Source organism: Zophobas morio, unplaced genomic scaffold, assembly GCF_036711695.1.
Source record: "Zophobas morio isolate AGI-343-1 ecotype UQ-CSIRO unplaced genomic scaffold, CSIRO_AGI_Zmor_V1 ptg000038l, whole genome shotgun sequence".
Taxonomy (NCBI): domain Eukaryota; kingdom Metazoa; phylum Arthropoda; class Insecta; order Coleoptera; family Tenebrionidae; genus Zophobas; species Zophobas morio.
In genome coordinates, this window is record NW_026972143.1 from 1,191,262 (window position 1) to 1,208,203 (window position 16,942).

The following is a 16,942-nucleotide window of genomic DNA, read 5'->3' on the forward strand; positions in this document are numbered from 1 at the left end:
TCGTTGCTCAGTCGTTACGGTTGGCAGCCAGGCTAGTTCGAAAAGTTTGTTTTGATCGTCATAATTTGCCAAGAAAACCCGTTGCGAAGGCGTTTTCCGACGTTTCCACCTCGAAGAAACACACATCATCAGGTACTGTACCTCCCACTTACGTGCATGCTTAATTTACCCCTTTTGACACACTTTTTTTGTCCACCACAAAAGTGAGGTTATGAACACCTCGAAGAAGCGATCACACTTTATTCTCACAATTGAGTAAATACATTCTCCATAAATAATATAAAAATTTCAATTTCGCCTATACTATAGTGTTAAAAATTGTTTCGTTAACAATCATGTTACAAAATTCGAAATCGAATCCTTTCCAGGACCGGACTGGGCCCCATCGATTTCCGAGCCCAGTTTTATCCCAGTTCTGCCAAAACCGAATCTAGATCCTCCTGCAAACCAGCTGTCAACTCCTTCTGTTTATTCAAATCGTCTTGTAACCTCTCGGCGTTCGCTTTCATCATGAAGTTGCCTTTCTTCAAAGCGGCGAGAATCTTCTCGTGTCGGTTCGACCGTGCGGTTAAATTAGTTCGTTTCTTGTCTACTGGTGCATCTTCGGGTTCGCTTTGACTCCTCTCGGATTCGCTGTCGTCTTCGGTCTCGGTTTCGGATTCCTCGCTGCTGGTTTCTTCCTCTTCTTCTTCGACTTCCTCCTCGCTTTCTTCCTTTTCTTCGTCTTCTTCCTCGTCGTCGCTGACGTCTTTCATTAACGCCGCCATTTTGTCGACTTCTTTCTGCAGCGCTTTGTACTTCTTCTTTTCTTCTTTGATAGCTTGTTGGTGCTTCTTCATTATTTCCCTCAAAGCGACTCTCTCTTTCTTCGCGTTGTCTTCCTTGTTCTTGAAATTCCTCAACTTGTTTCTCAGTTGTTTGAGTTCTCGCTGTATTCTTCGTTCTTTCTTTTCTTCTGTATCTTCTCCGTCGCTCTCTTCGCTCATTTCGTCTTCGGCGAATTCCTCTCCGCTTTCTTCTCCATTCACCATGTCTTTACTAATAGACGTTCGTTTTCCTTGTGCCGCCTCTTGGAATTTCTTCTCTAACATCTGGTTTTGCTTCTTCAATTCTTCTAACTGGAATTTCGTGCTGTCGAGCTGTTCGGTCGCTTCCGTGTATTTCTTTTCGACTTCCTCGGACGATTTTCGCGCTTCTTCTGCTTCTTTCTTCAGTGATTGGATGAGTTTGTCATCTGCTGTTGTCGCGTCTCCCGTTGTCCTTTCTTTGTTGCGTTCTTTCTCTAGTTCTGCTTCTAGGTTGAGTATTCTGGCCATCAGGCGTTTGTTTTCGCGAATTTGGGCTTCTTTGTTTCGTAATTCAAGGGCTAACATTTGTTTCGTGCTCTGTAAATCGTCGCGGACTTTATCGATGTCGTCCATTTCGTCCGCTTCGTCTTCAATTTCTTCCTGAGATTTATCACAGATCTTAGACAAAAAAGAAAATGTGGGAGTACGAATTTATAAAATACTTACAGGTGGCATGCTAGCCATAGAAACTGACTTCTGGATCTGTTCTTCGATCGTCATCTGCCTTCTGAATTTCCTCAAACCTTCGAGCATCGGTTTGCTTCTGTCGTTCGTCTTGACTCTCTTCAAAGTGATGCCGCTACAAATCTACAATAAACATGGAATTATTTTTGTTCGGATTAAAACTATCGACTTACTTGTTTAAGGAGTTCATTGTGAACGTTGGCTTTCTCACTTTCGAAAACGAAGTGTTCAGTGGCTTTGGTTTGGGGTAGAAGAGGTTCCGACCTATCGTTGCATTCCACGTGTTTTAGTTTTTTGTTACCTTCTATTTCTTTCAACATGGCCGTCCAATCGGGGCGGTGTTTGGGTCGTGCTCTAGTTAAAAATGATAATTTAATTGTAATAATTGTACACACTCGAAAATGTTTTGATTTAGAGTTGGCCTAGTAAATTGTAATCGGGCAATACTATATGTATTTGTGAAAAAACTTACTTGAGTTGTTCGATTCGCTCTCTTTGTTGTGCAGTTAAAGGCTTCAGGAACTCGGCTCCGGGCGCTCCGGGCATTGCTGGCGCTGGGGGCGGCATGGGAGGCGGTGCTGGTGCTTGTTGCGACAGTGATAGTTTTCTCATGCTCTCATTGCGGACCAAAGCGTTCCGCATAACGGGAGTGGCCTTTGGGCAAAACCGAAATAGATTATCACGTAATGATTCTGTGTCAGAGCATCGTGTGTTTAATTAGTTCGATTAAAACTGAGAGCGACGATTGGTTTCTTCAGTTCTTAATTTTTCTGGTTTTGTTACCTACCTTATCAATTTCTACATCGTCGGATAGCAACCTCTGAATCGGCGGCGGCTTCTTCGCCTCATTCTTCTGCCGCTCCGCCACGCTGTTCAGCTTAACAGTGGGCAGCGTCTCCTTCGGCGGCTTGGTCTCCTCCTTGGGCGGCACCGGCCGCAGCTGCGGCCTCTTGAACGTGTTGTCCTTCCCATTCTCCTGGGGCTCCTTCGTCGTCACCGACGTCTTCCTCAGCTGCACGCCCGCCAGCGGGTTCTCCGAGGGCGAGTCCTTGCTGCTGTCCCTGCGCGCGTTCTTCAGGGTCCACGGGGCCGTGGGCACCGGGAGGGGACTAGGCCCCTCCTTGACCCACGGCGGGCGGAACGTCGTCCGCTGGGCGGGGTTTGAGGCGCCGGCTTCGTCTTTGCCAGCAGGCATGGCTTTGGTGAATACCCTGCAAGAGGCGCGGTTAAGGGCGGTGCTTGGTTCGGTTTTCGGGGGCGGGGTTAGCGGGTTTGGTGAACTGCAAGCTAATTAATTGGTGTGTGCAGTTCGTGTTTTTTAGTAGTTGGCACGGGGTATGAGTCAGTGACTTGATATTGTTTGCTGCTAAAATAATGTAACCGAAATCACCTTGTGGAAGGGTTACGTGCCAAGGCTTTATAAATATATTGAAAGTGCTTTTTAAAGGATTCTTGTTTATTGCGTTCCGTAAAAATAGTGCGGTGGTGAATAAACTTGGTGTTGATTTAGAATGTGCGTATGTGAAGAGGAAAATGAGGTGGAGACGAAACGGGTTATTTTGAAGCGGGGACAATACAGACTCTGTATTTTATGATAAAAAAAAGTAGAATGTTAGTAAAGTGTCTTTTTTTATTCGAAAATTATTAATGAACGAAAATAATGTGCTGTGATTTTAAAATCCAGAGAACTAGAGATAAAAATCATGATGTGGAAACGTGTTTTGTCACATTTTAGTATATTTGCGAATTACGTTACAAAAAACGAGATTTTAGCAAATTTCACTGTGATAATTAGTTACAGAAATAGTTACAACTTTTCTTGGGTTGTAAATAAAAAAAAATCTAATTAAGATTGTGATTCAGACTATATTGTACAATTTTATTGCAATTAACACAAAAACATTGTTAGTGAAAAACAATGTACATATTTGACTTGAATTTCTCATTTATCTTATGTACTTAATTGGAAAAAACAATTAAACTGTGTAGGCAAGTTCATTTTTTCATATTTTTGACATTACATACATCTATTCATCATTTTTTTTTATAGCTTTGAAGAGTCTTTTGGATTTTTTTTTGGCAAGTTTTCCAAGAGCTTATTTTTTTTTAAATCCCCCTTATGAAATTCTTGACCTCTTTCTCAGCATCTTTTTCGAAAACCAGTCATCGTATCGACTTTGAATCATTTTCCCCGATAGAGGTATAACTCCTGTGCAAACATGATTTTTTTTTTTAATTTTTTTGCACCCAGTTTTTCAAAAACCCGCCTCATGAACTTTTTTGGCATTTTTCTGAGCACCTTTGAATATTGTCAAACGATTTTTTTTGTTCTTGTTTGGATTTAAACTCCAAAAACATTTTTACTGGTTTAATTTTTCAAAAATTCGTGCCATTTGTCGAGAATTGCCAAAATAAAATTATGGCAATTTGTTGAGATATTTTAAAAATTCGACTTTGAACTCAAAATTTTTCGAAAACCAGTCATTGTATCGACTTTGAATCATTTTCCCTGATAGAGGTATAACTCCTGTGCAAACGTGATTTTTTTCAATTTTTTTTCCACCCAGTTTTTCAAAAACCTCATGAACTTTTTGGCCTCTTTCTGAGCACCTTTGAATATTGTCAAACGATTTTGTTTTGTTCTTGTTTGGATTTAGACTCCAAAAACATTTTTACGGCTTTAATTTTTCAAAAATTCGTGCCATTTGTCGAGAATCGCCAAAATAAAATTATGGCAATTTTTTAAGATATTTTAAAAATTTGACTTTGAACTAAAAATTTTTCGAAAACCAGTCATCGTATCGACTTTGAATCATTTTCCCTGATAGAGATATAATTTCTGTGCAAACATGATTTTTTTCAAATTTTTTTCGACCCAGTTTTTCAAAAACCCGCCTCATGAACTTTTTTTGCATTTTTCTGAGCACCTTTGAATATTGTCAAACGATTTCGTTTTGTTCTTGTTTGGATTTAGACTCCAAAAACATTTTTACGGCTTTAATTTTTCAAAAATTCGTGCCATTTGTCGAGAATCGCCAAAATAAAATTATGGCAATTTTTTAAGATATTTTAAAAATTTGACTTTGAACTCAAAATTTTTCGAAAACTAGTCATCGTATCGACTTTGAATCATTTTCCCTGATAGAGATATAATTTCTGTGCAAACATGATTTTTTTCAAATTTTTTTCGACCCAGTTTTTCAAAAACCCGCCTCATGAACTTTTTTTGCATTTTTCTGAGCACCTTTGAATATTGTCAAACGATTTTGTTTTGTTCTTGTTTGGATTTAGGCTCCCAAAAACATTTTTACGGGTTTAATTTTTCAAAAATTCGTGCCATTTGTCGAGAATCGCCAAAATAAAATTCTGGCAATTTTTTGGGATATTTTAAAAATTTGACTTTGAACCCAAAATTTTTCGAAAATCAGTCATCGTATCGACTTTGAATCATTTTCCCTGATAGTCATATCACTCCTGTGCAAACGGGATTTTTTTCAAAATTTTTCTCCACCCAGTTTTTCAAAAACGCACCTCATGAACCTTTTGGCCTCTCTCTGAGCACGTTTGAATATTGTCCAACGATTTTTTTGTTCGTCTTGATTTATACCCCCAGAAGGCTTAAATTTGGTGGCTTTTGAGGAATTCTAAAAACCTAAATGTGAATCCCAATATTTTAAAAACCAATCGCCATATCGACTTTGATTTTTTTTGTGGATACGTCATTCGCTAAAGAAAATGATTCGTGCCCTCCGGAAATTTCGATGTTTCTGTACAGTTTTGGTCCGTTCTTAATTTTTCAAAAATTCGGAAATTATGAAATGTGTGACCTCTTTCTGAGCACTTTCGAATATTAATTACCAACAGATTTTTTTTGTTGATTTCGACTTTCAAACGTTTTTTACGGCTTCAATTTTCCAAAAATTCGTAACCTTTGTCAAGAATCGCCAAAATGAATTTTGGAAATTTTTGAGAGATTTTAAAAATGACACTTTGAAACTGAATATTTCTAGAACCGGCCACCGTATCGAATTTGGATTGTTTTCCCTGATACACACCTGTCATTCTTCTCTTTTTTTTAATTTTTGCTACCCTAAGTATAATCGACCTTGCCAATATACAGGGTGGTAAATTTTTCATGCGCTACTTTTGTACAAAAAATGGTGTTTTTACTTCTCGAACGTATTGTAATGGGGTCCATACGGGGAATGGCTGCTTTCATGTTTTTTCGATGTCTATGTGAATTTTTATTAGACAGATAATCTATTTCTTTTAATTATTGGTGTTTTTCATAAAAATAGAAAAGAATATCTGATTCCCTGTTTTTGCCGTTTCATAGCTGGTTTTTCGTCTCTGTTTATTACAAAATATAGTTCACTCTATATCGGAGATAAGGTTATAAAATTCTTAAAAACTAAGTAGGCTTTTATCATTGATTCATAGATTGCATGACATTGGGATTTTCTTTGTTTAGTTGCGCCAGAAAATTATCAGAAAATTTTATTAAAAAAATATTTATTGAAGGATACGTCGAGATTTTTTGGAATTTCTACAGGTGTCTGGAAAGTGATGAATGAAACGATTTCTTTTATCTTTTGTAATTTAATCCACTCATACATTTAATTTCGCAGTAAAATTGTTGCGTTACAATTTCATCTGAACGACCATTACTTCAAACGTACCACCTATACAAAAAAAGCGAATAGACGTTGCAAATTATGAAATATAATAAGTTGTATTCGTCCTATTAATCCACCTTTTGTGTTTTTAAATAGAACACGCCATTTTCCAATTTTCTCCGAAACGATATAATTTATTGTATTGCACGTATTGTATACATAATGGATGGAAATTTATGTTCCACCTTTTATTGTGAATACCAATCTAGAATAAAAATGTGCGATCTAATTTAAGACAGTGGAAGAAGTGGCAACAAACAATAGTCGGATGAAGTAAAACCTGCAATATGCCGATGTGTTAAAAATAGACGTTAAGATTAAATAAACAAAATATGAGACGTCAAGTAATAAAAGGCGGCTTGAATCAGTATCGAATTATAACTATCTTTAAGACGATAGGAATAATAAATAAGAAGAAACTAGAAGGTTAATAAATAGAGAATATACAAGAAGCAACAGTTACAAATTTGAGTACGGTCCTGTCCCAATATTCATAAATACATAAACTATTTTTTGCCGAATGTAGAACAAAACTTATAATAATAAATTTGTTAATTTGTCATTTTGGCATGGAATAACCCAGTCGTAAAATATTGCAGTTGTTTGTAACAAAAATAAATTTTCCTTTGCTAATCGTGTTTGTGGAATTAATACCCTAGAGTGTTAAATAAATAATAAATTATCACTGTTATGCAGTTGTTTCCAGTGTACTTATTCCAAATTCGAAAAAAAAGTTGTGTTTATTATTGCGACCACCGCTAGACCCGTGGGAACCCAGACTTTTGATTAATTGTTTCATCAAGTGCAGCAATAACAAACACCAAAAATACGACAGCCGCCCCCGCAAAAGCCTCGTGTGAAAAACGCTGCACTTCCCAGACCGAAACGCTCTCGACGAACGCCAAAACTCCGACGATAATGGAAACGTTTTGATTTATTTTTGTTGTTTGAAGCAACGCATGTATCTGTATTTTCTACACTTATGTATATATTCGCGATCTCTGGCCGGATGCTCGCCGCCTCCGTCGCATCATTCGTTTCGTAGATTCGCGTTTTCGTCTATTTTTATCGTGCGTCGGCCTTGCCTTTAGATTTTAATCTCACACACACTGTGTCGATCTGTGCGATCCTGATTTTGCTGCGGCAGCTTGACGAAACGTCACACTCATTATTGGCACGAGGCTGCACGCTGACCCAAATGGGGTATTATTAGAGGTGGGTGCATGTGCATTGGGTTTAGAGGTGGCCCGTTTACGTCTGTCCGTCCGTCCGTCCGTCCGTCTGTCCGTATTTTAGGAGTATCGTGTGTACTAAATTCTAGAAAAAACTTTATGTGCAGTGCACAGGTTAATGTGAACGATGAACGATAAGATAAAAATTAATCCTTTTATAATTATTTTGTTGGCAACTTAGATTTTGTCATGCCATTGTTCTTGCATCTTTTCACAATAATATCAAGTCTCTGACGTTCATACCAAGATTACTGAAAACCAAATAGCTTTTGATAAACAAATAACACTAATGGTTGTTAGTCATGCGATGGTCATGCTTAGCACCAATGACTTACATGATTCCTATAGATCTCTACGTGGCACTACCTCTACAAATTCTATTCTCTTAAGCTGCGTTTTGTTAATGTCGCCACTAAGAGCCTGAAATGCTGAAAAATCTTAGCTGAAGCTATGTTTGATGTCTGAAATGTGAAAAATGTGACAAAAAAGCCAAAATTTAAGCAATCGGTCTTCTTGATACCCGAAATCCAGCTGTTAATTTGCTTCGTGTCGAGATTAAGAGGCCAATTTACCATCTGTTGCGCGATTTTATTTTCGAAATCTCTCAATGTAAACATCGTCAATGAAGAATTAATTGGCGTAGTATTTTAATGTGCTAAGAACCAAACTGTTACGTGCTTGTTTATTATGTTTTATTTTTTCGGTCGCGGTTTATTTTTCGTCGAAATAAACTAATCCATTTCCGAAAAATCATATTTCGTCTAAGAATAAAATATTTACGCAGCGGAATGGGGGTTTTTAATTTTTATAAATATTATTGCGGGTTTATTTGTATGTGTGCGAAATAATAACTCATGCCATGCGTTTTATTATTATTATTATTTTTAATTTTTGTGATTTATGGGGACATGGGTGGTCTAAAAATGAACTGACTGGAGTCAATATTTACAATCAATTTTGAAGTGCAGCAGTCTACCTTTCGTTCTGAGTATGCATAAAGTCTAAAATTAGTTCGGCTGATGCATTACCCGGAATCTGACTGCAATAATTAATTAAGCAAATTGTATATACGTGATATTTAAAAAAAACTGGCGCCCGAGTATACCTTTTAAACAGAAAATAGTGAAATATAGAAACTTCAGAATTGAGTTTTTATCAGAACTGGAATTTTGTGTAGCATCGCTGCCAATGCACGTGTATATTTTGCATGAAAGTATTCGCAAACGTGAATTATTATTGTAACCCGATTTAAAACTAGAACATTTGAATGCCTAGACCTGAACTTAACCTCAATACCATCGATGTCCGCTTAATCGCTTATCAGTCGGAAGTTAATCGCCCTGATAACATCCGTACTTGTCGAAAGTTGGGGATTTTTTCTCTATCGATTACACAAAATTTCAGGAAGACTTAAGTGACTAACCCGACTTTGTCAAGTGTACTTTTTTAACTTCCAAGAACGAAAACATCTCGAGTAAACGAACCCATTCCGCTGCCATGGAAAATTCTCCAAACACGAAAACACAGCTGAATTTCCAGCATCGTTGACCGATCTGTTCGATATCTTGTGCAACTGTTCGAACAATCAGAACGCCGCTAACGAAAGAAAACAGAAATCATCTGTTATCATCAATTATGAAGAAATCGAAGTCGAATCCAGGCTAAAAAAACAATCATATAAAAATCATCGAAAATTGTTTTCCTTCTGGATCTATTTTTGCGCGTCGTAAATTATGCGTCCAAAAATAATCCCGATCGGGCGATGATAAAAAATTTCATTGTAAATAAATCGCATTGTACGGGAGAAAACCGCCCGAGAGGAGCGCGGGGGGCAATTTTCGTGTCTCGGGGGTGCCTCATCTTACATAACTTACCTTCGCTAACCCAAAACCGCAAGAACTGACTTCTCGACGAAGAAAATTCGAAAACACCCACTGCAAACACAGCCACCGGAAAATGCAAAACGCAAAATCGCCACTCGACACAGCACTGCAAAAAAATTTTTCGCTCGGTTTTTTGCGCAAATTGTGCGTCTACTTTTCGCCGATTTCGGTTGTTTTTCAGTGCAACACGCACACGTTTTCAGTGTGGCATTCGCGTTCGAAATAGCTGGTGGTTATTTTGGGCGTCGTGACGTTTCCCGACGCCCAACCGATTCGAAATATTTCGTGGATTTTGTAATAAAAAGGGGAATATGGACACGAAGTGGACGTCGTGCGGGGTCGGCTCGGTGACGTTTGCTGACCGGAATGGCAATTCGAGAATGTTCGTCGCGAGGGCGAGGGACACCCTGTATATGCGTGACGACAATGCGGCGATTTTAATTGGATGAATAAGACGCTTGGGTCTAAATTTGTGGGATTATTTATTATGTTAGGACGAATTTTGGCAGACGCTCGTGAGGTCTGGGTTTTCATTGTTCTGTTCGCATTATTAATTCTATTCATGGTGTAGAGAGAAGTTTTGTTGTGATGTTTTTTTTGTGATTTTTTTTACTGTTGTATCCATTCGTTTTAGTTTTGAAGCATCTCTTTTTTTGTCAAAAAAAGAGTCTCTATATTTTGAAATTTATTATCTGTATATGTATTCAGACATTTGAGTCCAGGGGTGCAATTTTGTTTCTCGATCGAAAAAAACTCGATAACGATAAAATCTCGTTTGTTGATTGGTTGAGACGCTGAGTTGGTGAGACATTTCTGTCACATTTCTCGATTCTGTCACGAAATCAAGTCTTCATGGAGTGATATTTTCTCGATAGCTCTGAATGAAGTGATAAATTTTGGAGACATAACCTCGAAATGTATGGCAAAATAGAAGTTCAAAATCGTAATTCTGAGTTATAAGTTCTTAAAATTAGGGTAATTGTAAAGTTTTGAGCATTTAATAAGCCTATATGTAAAGAATAAATGCAAACTTTGCATTTAAAAGCTACGCAATGACATTTATCGCAAGTGATAATTTATCACTTCGATCAAGAAACAAAATCCCACCCCAGGGGTGGGATTTTGTTTCTAGCAATACGATACGAAGCGATAAATGACAAGGACGAAAATATAAATTTCACATGCGAAAGAAAAAGACGACCACATTTTATCGGTACCGATATTTTATCGTTGTAGAAACAAAATTCCACCCCAGGGGTGGGATTTGGTTTCTAACGATACGATACGATGCGATAACGAAGCGATAAATGACGAAGGACGAAAATATAAATTTCAGATGCGAAAGAGAAAGAGGACCACATTTTATCGGTACCGATATTTTATCGTTATAGAAACAAAATCTCACCCCTGGTCACATGTCCATTTTTTTTTGTTCTTTATACAACTCAGGGTGAGTCAGATCAGGTCACATTTATTATATTAATTATGTTGATTAATTATTGATTTTGAAATTGCCGCACACCTACAATAAGACACCAACAAAGACTTAATAGATTTATTGACATTATTTTTCATTTAATTTTCCATCGATACAATTTATAATACTTCCCCCCTACTTCTACAACCTACGCCTCCTGTAAATCTATAGTAACTTCCTCTTTGTACTCAGTGGTCAAACTCAATCCACCTCTTCAAAACACCGCCCACCACCACCATCGCCCCGATCAGGATTTGCCTTTGAAAAAAAAAAGCTTGTTATCGTCCACCCCGCTGCTCCCTTTCTCCTCCTCCTTGGGGCGGTACCTGGGCATGGGGTGGAAGTGCGGCCACGTCGTCACCTCCTGGAATAACCTATCCCCGGGACACTCCGTGTCCCTGACCTGTCTGTGCCCTAGTAGCTTGTAGTCTTCCTGAATCATCCCCATCTCCACCCCGCACGCGATTAATTTATGCACCGCCTCTAGTTGTTGCGGGGGCGGCAGCTCCGCCTGCCAGTCGCCGATTACGCAAATCCCGATGCTGATGTTGTTGTACCTGGGGGCGTGGGCGCCCACCGCCGACCACCCCCGACCTTCGTAGGCGTTGCCGTCGCCGCCCACCGCGAAGTGGTAGCCGATGTCGTTCCAGCCGTTGGTGATCTGGTGCATGTCCTGCATGCGCTGCATGGCGGCGACGCACTCGGGGGTGGAGCTGCAGGCGGGGGGGATGTAGCTGTGGTGGATGATGACGTAAGGGACGGGGTTGGTCATTGGCTCGACGAGCGTAGGGGGGCGGGCTTTCCAGTCGGCGCGGCTTTTGAGAACGAGCTCGGACATGGTACCTAAAATTATAATTAATTGTAATTAATTAATGTATAGTTATGGTGCGTCAGATAACATTAAAATTGTACTTGCTTGTTATACAACTTTCAGTCTTGACCTTCATCGGTTGGTAATAAAGTAGTAATAATAGAGATAAGAATCGTGTTAATAATATTTTATCACTTTGTTAACGATCCATTGCTCTACTCTTCACTATTACTAGCCGAATACTGCTACACTCGTATTTTTATAATTATCTAAATGATAAAATAGACACGTGTTCGCGTGTACGATTTTGACTTAACAATGATACAGCGTTGTGGTTTCCCATGTTTTAATACAAAGTTGTCCGAGCATTATTCATTATTGTTATAAATAAATAGTGGGGCGAACTTAATCAAATGCTTTTAATTAATTATACGCAGAATTTGACGTGGCTGTGAGTTTCGTTATCAGTGTTATCAGTGAAAGTAATGGTTTGATGTTTACATAAGTGTACTTTACCTATGTTTTTACTCTTGCTTTTTTTTTTGGAAGGTTTGAGGTTTCCTGGTAGGTATTTGTACATTACTCGAGTATTTCGCGATGTCATCGTTTTTAATAGTTTTCGAGTTTGCGTTAAAGGTATCGATAAGACTAATTGTGTTGTAGTTGTGGAGTAATTATGAAATAATTGCGGTTGAGTTACCGCACAAAAAGTGTGTAATTATTTTGTTGTGAATGATTAATGGGAGAGCGAAAGAGTCTACTACTAGTAGATGTGGCGCCTTGTTGATTTTAAAGTTCGTTATTGTCATATAATTTTTACGAGGGTTTTTGCTGATAACGATAACAAAAAAATTATTTTGGTAGTATGATGCACCAAGGTCGGTATTTTTTTTTCAGGTTTATTGAACTTTTAATATTTGCTGTGTTAATTCGTGTTGTATTTGTCGCTGTAAAAGAAAATTTTGTGAAAATTACAGGAAAATTGAAACCTTGGATTTTCCACAGTTGTCTGAAATAGGTTTGTCGTAGTAATCTTAACAAGAATTTTGTGTTACAGCTTAAAACAATAAATAAATAAGATACATAATGTGAAATTTCGCAAATACTACCTTGAAATTTAGTGAAGAGTTTTTCCACTTTAAAATTAAATTGAAAAATACGTGGAAATTTTATTTTAAGCTGACTGTATTTTCATGACATGTAAAATTGAATAAAAGAAAAAAGTTCAGCATTTTTGATTTTTTTTCCACTTAAGGGTTGATAGTTTGGGATTTTAAAGTTAAGGCGTAAAATGCATCAATTTTGAACCTGTTTTACTACCGAAGCATAAACTAAGTGCAGTATATATTTCTATATTTTCGTGATTTAATAATAATTCACTTGTGTGAGATTTGTAGAAAAAAATTGAAAATTGTACAACAAAATTTGGCAAAATAAACTCTGAAACTACTTGATCTGAAACTTGATGATGATATCTCTAATTTACATTAGGTATACATAAATCGCACTTAAATTTTATAGCTCAACTAGTAACTGGATCGAAATTTGCTTGGACAATAATTTTGAAAACTATTAAATTGCTCGTTTTTCGTACGTTTTACTTCTCAAGCCTAAGCTACTGGCTACTTTCATGTGTTTTAGGCCTCTAGAGTACGAAACAGTTGGCCTCCTGTTTCCGTTCTTGTTTCCGAAACTCGCATTAAATTAAAATATCTTTACTTTCAAAATTAAGTAAGATAAATAATTTTGAGTAGGGCTGGGGAAATGGCGCTGAAATTTTCTCATTTATTTTGTTATCAAACTTCACTTGACGTCCCCACAAAATTTTTGTTAGTAAACGCCATTTAAATTTTATAAAATGACATAATTCTATACTTGTAGTTTATGAATCCGTCTTGATTTTTTAGCCTAGACCAAATATAAGCAAGCCAACAGTGTGTCAAGAATTTCTAAAAAAATACAAACAATTATATTGAAGTATCACCAGACAATTTTTATCTGAACAAGGCCGCTTTTAAGGTAACAGTTTAATAAAATTGATAAAATTAATTGTGAGATAAGAAGCCTCCAAGATAATATTTTTCTGAAATGCGGCACTAAAAGTCATGTTCTCGATATCAAATTTTTATTATTTTTGTTATCAAAAAAATTCAAGGTACTCACTCGAGTGAAAAAATATATGTATGTAATATACGTAATAAATAAAAGGAACAATATCACATTATTTTAAAGAAATTCGCTTCTCAGTGTATTTATGTTACTTTTACAACGAAATATTTATTTTTTATTATCCAGTTAATATTTTGGCTTTTTAAAATCTTAAAAAAGTGTTAGTTAAACCACATTGAAAATGTGCTCTGAAATTTTTTAGTAGTAATAGTAGACTTGGGTAATACTATAATATTTTAATTTAAAATGAAACTAGTTGCTAGGAAAAAAATTGATAGTACCACGTGAATAAAACGATTTTATACATTCAAATCATAATTTTAGTCAGTCACTAAGAATGTAGAAACTTTCGGATTTTCAATAATCAGACCACATTAAAAATACAAAGACTACAATAATAGCGTTAATCTTTAACATATAACGAAACAATAAAAGTCACTTAAAGTTTACAAAGTTGTTTTCTTAAAGGCAATTAACAACGATAAAAATGATCAAAACAAATAAATCAAAACGGCGTATTTAATTTAACTAACCATTATTGATTTAATAAACGGTCGACAATATTAGCAAAAAACGAACGTATTTTCGTATGACAAATAAAACAAACACATTTCTTACTAGCGTAAACTCGCCACCGGAATCCCAGAGTCGGTTAATAAACACTTTAATCGTCGCCGCTCACAACAATTTTTCACTGGTGTGATAATTACCCACAAAATGAAACCAATTTCATACAAGTGCGCGAAATAATTGTCGAACCTTGACGAAAAAAATACCTTTACATCCACGTGTGAAAAATTCGCGAATTCCTCGCGTTTATGAAAAGTAGTTAAATTGACAAGGTGTCATTGCCACAATCGAGCCACTACTGTTGTTTTAGCTAATAGATCAAGGTTAAGTAGGGGATTTTTCCTTCACTTACCAGTTATGGTAATAGAGAGTAGGCAGCACAGGAATCGACTCATTTTCGTCAAAAGCTTCGATAAAATTTGGCGGTGGTTTAAGCTGCGACGGGGTTTAAGTACTACTTGCCATCACACAAAACCGCAGATAAAATTGTAGTGTAATCTAATCGAAATTGTGAGTACCAATTTTTTTTTGTAGGTTTATTATGGTGATATAATTTTTGCGACATAAATAGCGACACACTGGCAGTCGCGCCGACTTTGACATTTTATATGAATATTCATAATTGAGCAAAAAATTCTAATCGGTGTATAGTAACAATGACGAGTACAGCGTGTTCTAAAATACCTCACAGCCCAAATTTTCGTACTGAGTTCCGCAATTTCAGATACTTACGGAATTTTCGGTACCTCAGTCCAAAGCTGTGACGATTTTTTTCACTTTTGTAAATCACACAAAAAATTCGTTGTGGATTGAAACGTGGTGCGTGTTTGTGACCAAGCTGTAGCTTGACTGAATTATTTGCCTTGTAGTAGCCAATGAAAGTGAACTCGCGGGTATTCTTCGGAAGTATTGTGGTTCCCCTTTGTCGGTCTCTGTCTTTGCGACCTGACGCAACTGGTCCGTATTACGGTCAAGATTAAGAGATTTGTTTCAGGATGTAGGTAAAAAAGCGACCTTATGGAAAGTTTTGATAATTTTGGATAGAAATTTCAGAGTAATTGCTCCAATCGTGAGAAGTTATTTTTGTTTATGTATTATGTACATTAGGTGCATTTTCAATTTTTTTTCAGTGACGTTACCACCCAAATTTTGAAATTTGAAGAAAATGTGTCTTTTGATGGTGCTTTTTATTAATTGTGTCAAATAAAGAGATAAATTTGGGTTATGAGAAGATGTATAGTTTTTCGCAATGCAACGAAAATAGTTTTTCTTAACACGCTAATTTCATGATTTAAGGTGATTAGTTGATTGCACCTGTTATGAATTTTGCATTAAAATTTTAGTAGTGTTATTTGGCACATTTCCTGCCTGTGAAACCAGAAAATTTGGGTGATAAAATTGACTAAAGCTGGCAATTTTTTTAAATAGCTCACTCGTTAAGCTTTCGTAACAGGTATTTTAGGTATTTTCTCCACAACACGTATAAATTTAAGCAGGCTTTCAACTCGTTCCTTTTTTTTTAATCTAAACTCATTAATAGCTTGCTAATTAATTGTTCCCCCACCACTTCTTTCTGTTCTTTTCTGCAACTGATGAGGTTTCTCTAAAATGCACAAAATAGTATAAGTTTACATTTATGATCTGTGTATTAATATACAAGTACTTGCTAAGATAAGACTGATTTTAGCAAATGACATACCTTTGAAGAAAATAAAGGGTGGGTGGGCGGTACTAATATTTGATAAGATAAGACTTTTGACATTTTCGATCAGTTTTCAACCATTTTCGAAAATTAGTTTATTATAAAATTCCTACCGTTTTTCCAAAATTGCGAATTTAAGTATAACAATTTTTGCAGTTCCGTCAGTCGCGCTGTATAAAATTTTTGTAGATAAAAAGGAAATTATTAATTTTTGTTTTACAAAATACAATTTACAGAAATGTTTAAAATTTGTTTATTTGAGACAATAGAGAAGTCAGAACAGATCAGGTTACATTAGGTCAAGTCAGGTCAAGGGCATTAAATAAGAAATAATTGTCATAGCAAATAATGTAATAAAAAAAGTTACGATTAGCGCTTTTTTTACCTTGTTCACGTCCTAAATTCTATAATTAGTTTCCACTCCCACTCGACAGAAGAACATAATTAGCCCCGCCCACCCACCCTGTCTCGTTTTCAGTGATTGATTTTTCCGATCTGATTGAAATGAATGATCTTATACTGAACAGAAATAAAGTTAGTTGTTAGAATGAGAAGAGGGAGTGGGTGGGCGGGGCTAGTGTTTGCTCAGATAAGACTGATTTTAGCAAATGGCATACCTTTCAAAAAAATAGAGGGTGGGTGGGCGGGGCTAATATTTGACATTTTCGACCATTTTTCAACTATTTTCGAAAATTAGTTGAAGACATTTTCTTGTAGATTTCGATATCCAGAAGTCATTTTCGACTTCGTTTCTTGGAAAGTTCTTACCGTTTTTCCAAAATCGCTAATTAAAATATAACAATTTTTAGAGTTTTACGTACAGTTGTCGGTAGAAAAATTTTGTAGAAAAAAATGGAAATTATTATTAATTTTTGTTTCACAAAACACAG

General features: G+C 36.5%; 3 protein-coding genes across 9 annotated transcripts in view; 1 reads left to right on the top strand and 2 right to left on the bottom strand.

The window, feature by feature from the left end:
- The window catches only part of LOC135140043 (trichoplein keratin filament-binding protein), a 25,040-nt gene continuing 8,098 nt past the window's right edge, over nucleotides 1-16,942 (top strand). The window contains exon 1 of one of the 3 annotated variants that reach the window (XM_064070430.1): nucleotides 1-132. Coding sequence is in view for 1 of the 3 variants with exons in the window: in XM_064070428.1 (XP_063926498.1) it covers nucleotides 12,130-12,175 (46 nt within the window). In the remaining 2 variants the exon portion in view is untranslated. Of the gene's footprint in view, nucleotides 133-12,049; nucleotides 12,176-14,783; nucleotides 14,861-16,942 lie in introns of those variants that run through there. The other 2 variants (XM_064070428.1, XM_064070429.1) reach the window with 2 other exon arrangements.
- Nucleotides 224-9,609, bottom strand: LOC135140042 (troponin T, skeletal muscle-like). Of its 2 annotated transcripts, none has more exons than XM_064070425.1 (7): nucleotides 9,315-9,609; nucleotides 7,776-7,868; nucleotides 2,320-2,743; nucleotides 2,005-2,186; nucleotides 1,706-1,886; nucleotides 1,515-1,655; nucleotides 224-1,466 (listed from the first exon to the last, which is right to left on the bottom strand). In XM_064070425.1, coding segments are annotated over exons 2-7 (1,992 nt in total). In that variant the 5' UTR covers nucleotides 7,778-7,868; nucleotides 9,315-9,609; the 3' UTR covers nucleotides 224-404. The 2 variants fall into 2 exon arrangements, with proteins under 2 accessions (XP_063926495.1, XP_063926496.1); XM_064070426.1 differs by having other exon boundaries at nucleotides 224-1,448; nucleotides 9,315-9,608.
- Nucleotides 10,865-14,786, bottom strand: LOC135140047 (peptidoglycan-recognition protein LB). Of its 4 annotated transcripts, none has more exons than XM_064070438.1 (2): nucleotides 14,703-14,786; nucleotides 10,865-11,643 (listed from the first exon to the last, which is right to left on the bottom strand). In XM_064070438.1, exons 1-2 carry the CDS (start codon nucleotides 14,743-14,745, stop codon nucleotides 11,048-11,050), a joined length of 639 nt encoding a protein of 212 aa, XP_063926508.1. In that variant the 5' UTR covers nucleotides 14,746-14,786; the 3' UTR covers nucleotides 10,865-11,047. The 4 variants fall into 4 exon arrangements, with proteins under 4 accessions (XP_063926508.1, XP_063926509.1, XP_063926511.1 ...); XM_064070439.1 differs by lacking the exon at nucleotides 14,703-14,786 and adding an exon at nucleotides 11,717-11,996; XM_064070441.1 differs by lacking the exon at nucleotides 14,703-14,786 and adding an exon at nucleotides 11,713-11,996.

Coding starts and splice junctions, on each gene's coding strand:
- LOC135140042 (XM_064070425.1), bottom strand. Junction 2,187..2,319: donor ACGATGTAGAAATTGATAAG/GTAGGTAACAAA, acceptor TTTTGCCCAAAG/GCCACTCCCGTTATGCGGAA. Junction 1,467..1,514: donor CTATGGCTAGCATGCCACCT/GTAAGTATTTTA, acceptor TTTTTGTCTAAG/ATCTGTGATAAATCTCAGGA.
- LOC135140047 (XM_064070438.1), bottom strand. CDS start 14,745: ATGAGTCGATTCCTGTGCTGCCTACTCTCTATTACCATAACTG. Junction 11,644..14,702: donor ACTCTCTATTACCATAACTG/GTAAGTGAAGGA, acceptor TTATAATTTTAG/GTACCATGTCCGAGCTCGTT.